Here is a 13564-nt window from a genome sequence, read left to right as displayed (position 1 = left end):
AAAAAAAAAATATTGTTGATAAATAATTTTTCACTCGGTCAAAAGACATTTTAATATAAGGTTCCTCATACGTTGTTATTAGGGTGGTACCTAATTTAAAAAAAATAAAGATTTTACATTTTTTAATGACAACATAGGTCATTCATGATCTCATATCCCGAAGCAAAATATTATTTCGGTGTATTGCGGTAAGTACAAATTAAATCTCGAACAAAAAGTAAATTCGTTTTATTATAGACTGAATATTTAATAAAATGACTAGAGTAAAGTGGCACATGGACATGGGTACCCCGCATAATGTTGGTCCACTACTCGCCGCTCATCATAACTTTTAATGACTTATTATACTAATAAGTAATAAAGCAATAAGCTTTACTCAATTCTCATTCAAATTCTTGTTTCGAAGTAGGTAAGTAAGGATTACAATGGACGATAGTGGCTTACTTCAAATCCATTGATGTTTGCATAAACCAATATCTAACAATTAACAAAACATAGGTACATGCATTGCAGTCTGCAGCGTTATTGTGATTTTACGACTTGGACTGTAAGTGTAGAGTGTAGACCAAAAGTATACGCCACGCTTGTTTAAAATTGTACCTTTATTGTCATCAAATATATCTAAAATTTGTAAATAGATATTATATAGCTGATAGGTCTATTATCTTCTACACCATGTATATCGTGGTAATAATATTATTTATATCGAGTCAATTCTGGTAGTATGACTATATTTGCGATTTCCTTGGATTTTTGTTTCGTGTAGATCGTGTAATTATTATTGAAAGCAATATCTGATGACTGTTGTTTGAGTCTAGTTATATTAATTGTATTCTGGCAGTAAGTAGGTAAGATGTTTTTTTTGTACTATTATAATATATTAAATATAATTGTGATTTATATGTCCCTATATACATATTATTATGTGCAATTCACTTTGAGCAATAAAACAATGAAATAAAATAATAATAGTAATAAACACGTAGTGATTGTTCAAATAAAACACATCAGATATAGCCTTGAATTGGAAGATAGACAAAAACAAATTTAATAAAAAAAGTTATTTTTCATAATTAACACGGATTTTGAGCATATCATAACACGCTATATTATTATTGTTGTTATTGTTGTTAATAAAGGTCATTATTTAACACATATTTTTTTTTTCAAAAAAAAATTATATTATTGTACCTATATATTATATACTACTAATTTATTATTGTGGCTTAGCTGTTGCATAATATCTAATCGAATGTTTTTGTATTCAATTTGCTTGTAGGCTACATTATAAGTACTTTGTTTATTAAAATCACATATAATATTTTATTCCCACATAACTGTTAAGGAATTGGGGACATTAATTTCACCATTTAAATTGTAAATAGAACACGTTGAGAACATTAATAAATACACAAACACAACAATTTGTTTAATAATTATACGTATATTATAATATAATATTTGATTTTTTATGAACAGTTTTTACTTATCTTGGTAGATAAGAGAAATGACAATAGTTGATTTTCTTTATTTTTTTGTAGTTTTAACATATCACTAAACAGCTTTGGAAGCTAAATAGTTTTACAATTTAAACTAAAATAATTAAAGAAAATACTTAATAACTAAAACTAACATAAAATAATCTTGAACATAATATAACCTATAGAATATATTGAAGAAACATAAACTTGGTCCTATATTAAACAAAAAAAAATACGATTCTACGCCAAAGACACACGACGGTAGTGTCGCAAAATATATTAATAAAAATATTTTAAATAGAAATAAATAAGAAATCACATATTTATAGACTATATATAATATGATAAGTATATATTATAATAAATTTGGTTTAATGCTAAATAAACATTATTAGGAAGAGTAGATGATTTAATGTTGCCAAATCAAGTCGATGTAAAGGTTTACAATATTTTCGATATTCAACTACAATAATTATTTGTGAGTACTTTAAAATATGATATATTACACGCACACATAACTAGGGGTCATGAACGTGCGGTATCTATTAATTAAAGTGTATGAAGCATGAGCAAAATGTAATAAATAAAAATAAAAATATTATTTCCGAGAGATCTTGCCGGTAGAAAAAACAAAAAGTTGTCCCATCGTCACCGGTGACTAGAAACACGCCGAAGACATACAATAATAATATTATAAACTATATATATAAATTATGTATAAATAAATATATAGCTAATAGATAAGTATTGCATTTTTTTTAGTGGAAAAAAATGAATAAATGGTATATATATTTGCATGTGTTCGGGAGAATTTAGTCATTTTAACCGGATCTCATTTTCAACTTGTTCAGTGCGGTGTTTAGATGCAACATTTCCAAGTTCAATTGTGTCATGAGATTGTTGAGCTGTTCAACTGAGTCTAGGATTTCTGCTCTCTGGGTGTGTGGGTTATAACGGACTTCGAATGGTCGTGACATGGATGAAACCCATTTCCTGTAAACATCGAAATCAATTTCCGGTATAAATATTATGCTTCTAAACCATCGTCGTTTACATTTGCTATACTGCATCAGTGTTATAATTATATGGCTGCTTGGGTATAGTTTAATCGATAAATAATACCTAACTAATAAAACTATGGTATATATTTTCTATTGTTTTTGGTCTGCTCAAATATTATTTAGGTGCGAGTATATTTACCTGAATTTGTCCTTGGCGTCTTCGAAGCTTTCAGCGACGAAATAAATTGGCTGGTATTCTTGATCTTGGTATGGTTGGACGGCTGTGATTGATGGTTCGAATGGTCGGAGTTCGGGTTTGCCAGAAACAGCGTGCAAAAGTTCACCGTAAGCGGACAGAAGTCCTGCACCGTAAGCCTTCACCTCTCCTTGTTCCTTGCAGAGACCGAACTCGATCGTGAACCAGTACACCTGTAAATGTTGAAACGAAACGTAATTAGTATATATTATGAAACAATGGTCATATAGTTGCGACATTGTTAATTGTGTGTAAGCCGTAAGGGATAATCTATAATATTCTATATAATATGTAATACTTACAGTTGACAGTTTTTCGATTTCTTCGTCAGAAGCTCCAAGAGACGCTAAACCGAGTTCTTGTGAGAACTGAGCGAAGCTCGGATCGGCCAATAAAGGCATGTGTCCAAGGACTTCGTGGATGTAATCCCTGAAAATACGCGACGTTCATTAGACTTTTTTCCTGGACTCGAATAGGTACAATTTTATTTATTTCGTCTGTTATTAGGTTCGAGACCTATTTAAATAACTCTGTCATCAATTTACAAGACATTGATGATTTTTATATAAAACTGTTTTATCGAGCTTGTACACCTTTATACATGAAAATGACTGGGTAATTAATTATTAACACTATACATGCAATTTTATCGAATGAGCTATATTTAACCGAATTAAAGTGAACTTAAATATCGCATAACCGGTAGTCACTATATAGATCTGTAAAAGCAATTTTGTCATAGTTGTACTTAATTGAATCACGGGCCACTTTATACATCGAAGTATAATGGACTTATAGGAATGTTCGTATAAAAGGTTTATTTCCCCCTTACATAATAGCGCAATATTGTAGCGCGAACGGAAATTGTCTCTATCCGTGTCCCGTGACATAATCGGCTTGTCGACTTTATTATTCAATTTGTTTCAAAGAGATTTATACGTAATTTGATATTGAGTAAAAATATATTTAGATACGTAAATGTTTTTTAAGTGTACCTACGTTTCATTTCACCTTATTTTTCGATTTACTTTGATTGAATGGTCATTACAACAGATAAAACAGATTGAGAATATAATAATAGGTACAATATTATTATATGTTATATTGTTATATTTTGTCATTAATCGTCACTGAATAATAAGTGTAATTTAATTCCGCTAATATTATTGAAACACCAACAATGATAGTTACATATTGAAAAGAATAAACGACGTTCTTCGTTTCGCAATAACGGTGATTAGAATAAAGTTTCTAAATGAAATCAATTAAAAATAATGAAACAAATAGGTAACGACAAATTAATGGTCGTGTACAGAATACCACAATAACCGCCCCGGGATTTTTGCGCATTAAAATTGCCTATACCGCTTGCCTGGTAATGGTATTATGTCGATCTTTAATAATAATTGTATACATGATAATATTTCATACTAGTAAACATTGTTTTTGAAATTAATCTCGTAATTTTATTATATAATATAACTGAAATAAATCGGTATAACATTTCTTATGCACATATATTATTATGGCGTAGGTACCTAACATACAGATGATATATTATTATGATATTATATATGACCGTTTCTATGATTTAGTTTTTTAAAAAACGATTTATCTTTAGCATGTTTGGTGGACAAGGTACTTACGGTTCAGGTGTGTGGAATGGTGATGTGCTGTGACGAATGTACTGCGTGCTTTGGAACACACGGAACGCGAGGCTGGCGAGGAAGTCTCGGGCCGTCAACAAACCAGCCGCCGGCCGGAGAGTGAATCCTGTGTGCTTTTTCAAGAATTCGTTCATATCCTTAAGTTGCGGGATCTTGTCAGCAGTGAATATGTTGTCGTCCTGCAGCATCTTGAAAGCGTCCCTGTATTCCATGCAGAAGTGCTTGGGCATAAGGTCCAACACGTTGTTGAAAACTGCGGTCCATGTACCGACTTCGTCAGCAGTGTATTCGATAACTGGGATCAAGTCGCCGCTGTAAATCAAAATGCATGACATGAATTTCGTGAAAAAAAAAATCGGAATACAATCAATTGTCACAAATGAAACAAATGTGAATCCGAGCGCTATATAACGTACAATTTATATTCGAAAGCAATGTTGGCGATTTCCTTCCTGCGGGAGCGGTAAACTTTGTCGGAGAATCCGGGGTGGTTCATGTCCATTTCCGGTTCGTATTTGGTCATCAAGTGGTTGCAGTTGTCCAAGTCACGGGCGTGTCTCGGGAACCACGGGTTCTTGACGTTGATGTTGTCTTCGGCTAGAATCGTAATGCTTGCCAATGTAGAGCTTTGTCTGAGTGTCTTCATTAATGCTAATAGATCTTTTCTTGTCATGTCCACTTTAGCCAAAATGTCAAATTGAACGCCTTGTTCCTTAGACGGCCTTGATTCCAAATGGACGACATTTCCTTTTCCGTTCTGAAAACATCGCACGAAACCGTTATAGCATCATATTATATACACGAGTGACAAAAATCGTAAATATTGTCACAAATGGAACTTAACCGTTTTCTTAGTCAACTTACTTCGATTACTTTCAATACCCGGGCGAGTGAATTGATACCTTCGCGCAGACGCAATACCAGAGTAGCCCTTTGTACAGCCATCTCCGCGTCTTTGTTTTGGCTTGCTGCCTTCTCCAATAGCATCTCTTCTTCAGTAAGTCCGGCATCTGTGGGTACAAACACCCGACGGCAATGTAATTAAAATCTCTGTACGGCGGAAATGCGATAATACAATTCCGGAATCATAAGGGTCGGTGAGTGGGCGGCAGACCACGCAATTTCCTGAATGGTAAAGTGGCGCCGTTCCGGTTCTTTTGCTGCCCACTCTACTGTGTAATCGGTACTTATTTCGTCGGCATAAGTGATTTGGCGTGTCAAAAGGAAAATTGATAAAGCTACCATGATTTTACGCCATTTCGAAAAGAAATGGCCAGTAGGAATGATAATAAGGAGAAAAAATTGAAGTATAAAAAAAAATTGAAATATAAAAATAAATAAAAAATATGTGAATGCGAAAAATTCAATAGCATAACCGAGTTAAAAGGTTTTAAGCTATTAGAGAAAAAACTAATCTATATATTCAGTAAGACATTACAGCATGAAAGTTGTACTATATTCTTTCAAAACTACAAATATTCAGAAAATGTATTTTAAAATTAAAATGTGATATTTGTTTGTTTATATGGGAAAAATACGCTTTGGAACTACCTACTGATAATGCCTCTAATTTCTATTAATTATATTAATACACATTGTTATAAAAATATTTACCTGAGTCATTGTCGGACGATGGTTCAGATGATTCGGATGATTCTACGTCTAATCAAAATAAGCCAAATAAAAATAATAAATAAATCATCGCAAACAAACAAAACTTCAAATAATAATATGCTCTTAGTCAAATAAATTACCGTTTTCATGATCGTGTTCAATAGATTTGCCTTCGGATTCAAAAACTTGATCGTCGTATTGATCGTTAACTAATAAAATAATATTCATAATAAAAATTAAAATTGTAAAAACAAAAATCCATGCAACTAAAATCTAAAAACTAAAAAGTGAAGAATACTAGTTTGTTTTATTAATTTATAAGCTTGATTGTTTTTGCAATTTTTCAGTAAATAGATCTAAATATTATACTGTTTTATTTACTATAAATTAGTCGCTCATATTTCGTATAGTTGTAATTAATGTGTATGTATTGATTACGAAAACTGTAGTGCCTAATTTAAATTTATTTTAAACATAAGAACCTTTAAATTTAAATTAACTAGACGATTTCCTCCAAATATTATACTATCTAAACTGGTTTTAAATATTATTGTTGCATTTTCTATTGTCATTACGATGACAGTTGCACAATAATTAATAACTTGACAATATTAATTATTATTGTAGTATTGCAATGTTAAAATTATATAATGAATGTATGAAGCGAAAAGTGGTTAGGTTGGAATGTAAAAATAACGACGACGCACTATTAAATTTAAATTTGTGTGCGTAAAAGGTTCGAAACAATAGTTAAAATTTAATAATATAAAAAAAAAAAATGAACAACGTTGAAAACGCCGCCATCATCGAGGAAAAAAATTCGAAACTAATGGAATAACGGAAAACAATAAAAGCATGACTTTCACTTACTTTGATCAAGATGTTGACGTTGAAGTTGGCTGGCGAAATGCGCTACGGCTGCGTCGGTCGCTAAAGAAGCGTCTAAAAGCCATAAACAACACATTGTAGCCATTTTATCGTCAGATACGTACATGATGGGTATACAAATAATGCAATAAAATATAAATAATAAATGATATAGACTACAAGCGACAAACTATGACGTAAAAAATATAAAAACGGATTAAATAATACGGTATAATGAAAACTAAAAAATTAAAAGTAAAATAAATGATCGCGATACAGAAATGGATGATGGGTAGCACACGCAATATCGACGAAACGATCAAAATAATAATATAATAATTTGAGTCGGCACGAAAACGAAGAAAACGAGCGGTCGTCGTCGTCGGGACGAATGTCCGGTCCGTCCGGCTATATCATATGTTATATTATGCAGAACCGCGATGTGCGTCGGCGACGAAATGGAATCGCGTTCCGCTCGGAGTTTCCGAGATTCCGGTGGAAGAAGCGACGGGCCGAGTGACCCTAAAACAATGTCAACTACAATTCGACAAGTACGTAATATAAAGTGGTCGTCGTGCACGTCATCGCTTCACTATAGTACGCGACGGTTGCGATTTTTACGACAATCGTTATAATTTATCATCGACTGTCGTTTGTTATTTAATTTATTTCTCGCCGCGTATCGTTTTGAACATGGGCAATATAATAATTACATAATTTATCTCATGTACAATAATATCATCGTACAGGTACATAAATCACGGGACGCGGACGGTTCGCGCAAACGTGAGCCAGTGTTTCGTCACCGGAATTATGGGGAATTGGCGATTCGGAAACGGCCAAACGGGTATAATATACGGCATCGACCCCATTGCCATCTCGGTCATTATGTATATTATTATACGATTGTGCAGCGACGGCGTCGTTGATCTTGAGCGTCGGAAACGGCCTCCAAGGCCGCGGCGCGTCTATTACATTATTATTATTATTATTATTATTATTGTTGTGTATAAATATAACTCATATTATTAGCACGGCGGGGAACCTGTTCGGCGACCGCGGGTAATCGGAAAACGGAAACGCCGAGCGCGTAATTAACAATAATTATAATATTATCTTTGTTGACTCGGATAATTTTTGTCCGGTTTAGCGTAATTATTCGTCGGTTGATTTTTTTTTTTTGTTATTCAGGTTTTCGGCTGGTTTTAATTTCGTTGTCATTCGTCCTCTACACCCGACCCAACTCCATCTCAATATCCCGCTTACGCGCAGTCGTCTACAACTCACCGTTTGCTAATTGCCGGGCTTCCTCCAACACGGAATGTTTGGTCTGCTTCACGACGATCGTCTCGAATCTGGCGTCGTCTACGAGAGAACGTCTCCTCGCTGGATATCCGTTCTGAAATCATTTTACAAATTTTCGTTCGTTAAAAATTTAGATTAAAAAATAATGTCGCGTGCGTTACGATTGCTCTAAAAAAAAAACACGCCTGTACATGTATGTCGCATTGTTGTGACAAACTGTAATAAATAACCACGTCAATAACATATCGCAGACATGTCAATAATATTATTGTTGTACCACCGGGGATGGGACAACAATAATATTATGTGCACAACACAGGGTACGTTGTTTCACCGTTTTCACAACTAACCGTTTTTTTATTCACGTTCAAAATCGTGTTTGTAATTATTATTATCATATATACATAATATTGTTAACGCGTGCATTGTGTTGGAATAACCTTGAAAACTTCCCAGGAGGAGAATTTAATATTTATACATATAATATTATATTATTATTATAATATGCGTATATTATATTATTATCAAAAGTCGACTATGTATATAATTAAAAAGAGAAAAAAAAATAAAAATAAAAAATAGGAAAATGTCATAAAAATAATCGAGTACGAGAACTCGATAACAATAGTTTATATAATATATATGAATATTGTGCATATACCGCGAACACGCTGCGCGGCGCGGTGATGTGTAGTTGACGTATCTGATGACGTGAATTAATAATAATTACCTACTCGGTGTCAGATTTTAATTCGAAAACCGTGTCAAAAACACTAAACAGAAAGAGAGTGAGAGAGAGTAAGAGACATACGTTATATATATGTGTAGAAAGAGAGACGCTGTTGCAGCCGACCCGTGTTGGCCTGCCTGTAGAGGTTGAAAAAAAAATTGGCATTATTATTTCGCCATTGTCGTATATAAAAATAAGTAAATAGTTTTTTTTTTGATTAGGCGCAATGATTATATATATATATATATTACAGTCCGCATTTTCTTTTGGTCACGTATATAATGGACCGTATAAAAAACGCATGAAACGAAAATATAAACAAGTGTGAAGTGAGGGGTAAATCCGGAAAAATTGCTATTCTTGACACACGTCATTTCATACAACGGCTTATAGGACTTTTCACTCAGTGTACTCTGCGTACTGGTTACGTATAAAGTGATTTTTTTTTTGAATTCGAAACGAGATTTTTTTTTAAAAGAAAAATTTCTAATCATAAGACACGGGGAATGCGTGATAGTTGCAAATCGTTATGATCTGGACCACAAGTTATGCCAGTAAAAGTTTACGCTTAAGCTTGTAAAAGGCCATCATTGTAGTAGGTATATTATTATTATATACCTAGCTATTCGGCCTCGGAACTCTGCGTGCAGCTGAGGTGGTATCTTGATTTTCACAGAGCCATTACACGCCGCCCTTGTCTTTTTACAGAGAATATACAAGAACGGGAGAGTATATTATAAATTACAAAAGGTTTTGGGTCAATGACGTAGCACTTTTAAATGCAAGTGAAAACGTCTTTTTAGTTAATGAAATTAGGTGAAAAAAACGAAGAAAAAAAACAAAACGTAAAATAAGAATCAACCCGACAAAATAATAATTAATATATAATATTAATTGGCTGAATAAATGCACGGTTGTTTCTTTTAATTGTTTACTCGTTATTCGCTATCTCCGATAAAATATAAAAAGACGTCGCGATCATCGAGATTATAATATTATACACATTACAATATATATATACCAGCACGTATGTATATAAATATACTTTTTAATAATAATATCGTTAAACCTATGCGGTTCGCCTTGACCTAGCTGATGCACTATTATATCGTAGGCGAAACAAGGGCGTCCCGTTACCGGTTGGATGTTATCGTACGGAAGGACGTTGATACTATTATTATGATCATTATTATGTGGCGTTTCCCCTTGTGAACTCGCAGTGTGACGACTCGGGTGGATAGTAATAATAGATGTTTATGCGCTGTGGAAAATAACTTAAAGAAAAATCCAAAATTCGAATACGAAAAACGTGCTCTCTCCCGTATAGAACATAATATTATAACCATGCTAAACGCGTACCTATAACACATAATAATAATAAATTGTTGCAGTATAATAATATATCGGAAAGAAAATGAAAGCGTTTTCTACGTGCATTTGCACGGCTAGTTGATGAACGAAAGAATTGAAAATAATATTGCATCTAGGTAGGTGCATGGCATAATAATAATGTTAATAAATTGATGGGAGGCTCATTGGTCAGTGGTCACGTCTGTCGGTCACTGGTAATTTATTAAATTAATCCCTAACGGAGTGTGACGTAAACGTCTGTCAAACCTCCCAACACGAAAAAAAAAATATGATTTTTTAGTGCCATATACGTAATATACTACTGTGAGTATAATATTTTAAACAGAAAATTTAAGTTTAAGTACGTCCGTGCATGAAGTGCAATTTATGTACATGTACCGGACGCTGCAAATACTGCGAGAGGGGTTTATGAATATGGATTTCAAAAACATGCCTCAGCATTTTGAATGTAGATCAAATGGAATGATCCGGAAACGAAAAAGATCCAAGGCCTCTTCCGCTGTCGACAAGGTTGAAAAGGAGAGGTTTATTTTTCTTTAGATTGGAGAATGTATTAATACGTTCTCGATGTTTTATATTATATTATAATTTATATGAATAATCAAAATATTTTAAATCTTAATAATTAAGATGACCTTCAAAAAAGTCCAAGATTGAAAAATTATATTTCTCGATGCTATTAATAATAGTGTATATAATATAATTGCACAACAAAACGTTTAAGGATAAACGTGTCTGAGTGACTTGGACGGTGGAACGCAAAGTGTCGAATATAACTGGATATGGTGAATAAACGAACACGAGAACATTGTTTGCATACACAAAACGCCGTCTTATGGTTTGATCGCTAATGGGTTGTAACAATAATTTTTATCGAACTGATTTAAATATCGGAATAATTTGAATAATTAAAGATATTTTTTTTGTTATCTGAGTGCTAAATGATGTGTTTGTTACAAAAATTAAAAAAAAAATTTATTTTATTTATCAAGGCCCATGTACACAACTAGTCTAGAATAGCTTAAAACCGGTAGTATTATAATAAATTGTTTTGTCACATAATCTTATTAAAAACACTTGGCGATGATTTCCAAAACAAAAAAAAAAATCATATATGAGACACGAGATGATTTTTGAGAATAATTTATTCAGACATTCAAAATCGTGCTCGTCGATATAATAAACAATATTATTAGTTACTATCATTTTTTTTTGTCTCGCAAAAAACAAGGAAATGCAGAACCTGTTTGTATTCACAGTCTACAGGAAAAATAGTTACGAAACTGCGGTTATTACCTCGATGCTATATGACTTGTTGATGGCGAACATCTCTCGGCTCTTTTGGGCTGCTGCTACTGCCATTGTATCTGATTGCGGTTTCTTGGCGTTGACTCTACCGAAACTGTGTAGCAAAATGCCGTAAGCTCCAAACTCCAGTGTAAATGATCACCAAGAAATATCGCGGCGCGCGACGAAATCGGATTTATCGGCGAATAAATGAAAAATAACAAATTACGGTCAAAGCTAATGTCACGGTTTGATCGCGGGTCGACAACTCGTCTAGTTTCGTTTGTGTGGTTTTTAATAACTCTGCGGCGAACGAGAGTTACAAAATAGCCGTATAGTGCTGGTCGTTTCTGACGGATCGGAAACGATTTTCACGGGCTACTAGATTTCCTCTCGAAATCGACAACAGACGGAAACGGGTATGTATATGTAGTACACGACTCTGCTGGCTGGCAACAATTACGTATACGACGACAAGGGCGTGCGTATAATAACGATGATGGCAGGTGCGTGGTATATACCTGGTTCCGGTTTAGAACTTCTCGGATTTTGCGCTTGACGGAAAATCGGAATAACTGAACGTGGATGGTACAGTGGTATAAGTCCTCTATTTGTCGCTATATGTGCTGAGAACCCGAAACAATTACGAGTATATTTACGTCGACCGGCGGATGAGAACGCACGTCACACGTGCACTCGGATGCGAATGAAAAGACAACCCCGTAATGGTGTTCGGCTCCTTATATAAAGGGACATCGGCCGAGCGCGCGCGTCGAGAGTCCGCTCCCCTCCCCCCGGACCGACCGACGTCGACCGCCCACCGACCGCCGCGGAACGTGACGCGACACGCACGCACGCCGCCCGATGGGAATTTCCACGGCGTCGTCCCCCCTACCCGCCCCCCGACGATTTCCATGACACTGCCACCGTCGCCGCCGCCCCGCCGCCACCACACCCTGCGCGTTGCTGCTGGATAACCTTATGGCCGCCGTCACCGTCACCGTCGTCGAATCCGACCGCGACGACATGCTGCACGGCAAACGATCGGAGTATCGGACCGAACGTCGAGCGGCTTTTCTTACTGACGCGCGCGCATTACTCGACAGTAATAATATTATTATGTATTATTAATTATAATATTATTATATCTCCAGTACAACACGCCGCGACGTGATTTATTTACGATATGTCGATATTGTTATTGTTGTTGTTGTTGTTGTTTTCGTGTGAACAATGCGATTGTAACAGGCGCATATCACCATGATATATATTATATACATATTACATATATATATATATATATTATGTATATCACACGGGTAATGACAATAAATTATAATTATAAACATATATTTTCGTGCGTATATTATATTATTAAGAGACCGTCGTGTCATCGTCGATTTTTTTATTGTCGTCAAATTTGTGGAAATCGACGCACGCCGCCAATACGTTAATAATAATAATAATCATAATAATAATAATATAGTATTATTATAAATTATTATAGTTATTAGTAGTTATTGCCATTATAATTATTAATAATATTATTCCGTCGCCACTCGTCGACCGCCACGTTCCACGCGCGAGATCACCATTCTCTCGCTGTCGTTGCGTAGTGCGAAACCCAATACTGTTCGGTACGTTAATCGTTTTTTTATGTTTTTTCCTCGCGATATCGTTATTACTATACTATAATAATAATATAAACATCGTGTTATTGGAATTATTCATAAGTCGTATAATGATATACGATGCGTCGATATATTGATTTTTGATAATTATTTTTAATATGTAGGTATTGGTATTTTTTCACTTTATTCGCATACCCAATATCACTTACCAGTAAATTATAATATAGTTGTTGTACAGTTTAATTATTATTATAGTCATCAACATCATTATCACCGTTGTTGTTGTTGTTATTATCATCGTCGTTAGGTATAGGGCGGGTATACTGTCTAGTTGTTACCCTAAATGTTATCGTA

General features: G+C 34.3%; 1 protein-coding gene across 1 annotated transcript; it reads right to left on the bottom strand.

The window, feature by feature from the left end:
• Positions 1-1424: 1424 nt before the first annotated feature.
• On the bottom strand, positions 1425-12308 carry LOC132950054 (tyrosine 3-monooxygenase). The gene is made up of 11 exons (XM_061021253.1): positions 11589-12308; positions 8174-8285; positions 6890-6961; positions 6160-6228; positions 6020-6067; positions 5270-5415; positions 4822-5162; positions 4385-4717; positions 3041-3167; positions 2682-2911; positions 1425-2474 (listed from the first exon to the last, which is right to left on the bottom strand). The coding sequence occupies exons 1-11, from the start codon at positions 11652-11654 to the stop codon at positions 2303-2305; spliced, it is 1716 nt and encodes a 571-aa protein (XP_060877236.1). The 5' UTR covers positions 11655-12308; the 3' UTR covers positions 1425-2302.
• Positions 12309-13564: the final 1256 nt, after the last annotated feature.

The sequence above is a fragment of the Metopolophium dirhodum genome, chromosome 8, assembly GCF_019925205.1.
Source record: "Metopolophium dirhodum isolate CAU chromosome 8, ASM1992520v1, whole genome shotgun sequence".
NCBI lineage: Eukaryota > Metazoa > Arthropoda > Insecta > Hemiptera > Aphididae > Metopolophium > Metopolophium dirhodum.
Note: the sequence above shows the minus strand (reverse complement) of the source record. Positions and strands in the feature narration are given on the sequence as shown.

Coding starts and splice junctions, on each gene's coding strand:
- LOC132950054 (XM_061021253.1), bottom strand. CDS start 11,654: ATGGCAGTAGCAGCAGCCCAAAAGAGCCGAGAGATGTTCGCCATCAAC. Junction 6,962..8,173: donor AGCCCGGCAATTAGCAAACG/GTGAGTTGTAGA, acceptor TATGGCTTTTAG/ACGCTTCTTTAGCGACCGAC. Junction 2,912..3,040: donor AAATCGAAAAACTGTCAACT/GTAAGTATTACA, acceptor CAACATTTACAG/GTGTACTGGTTCACGATCGA.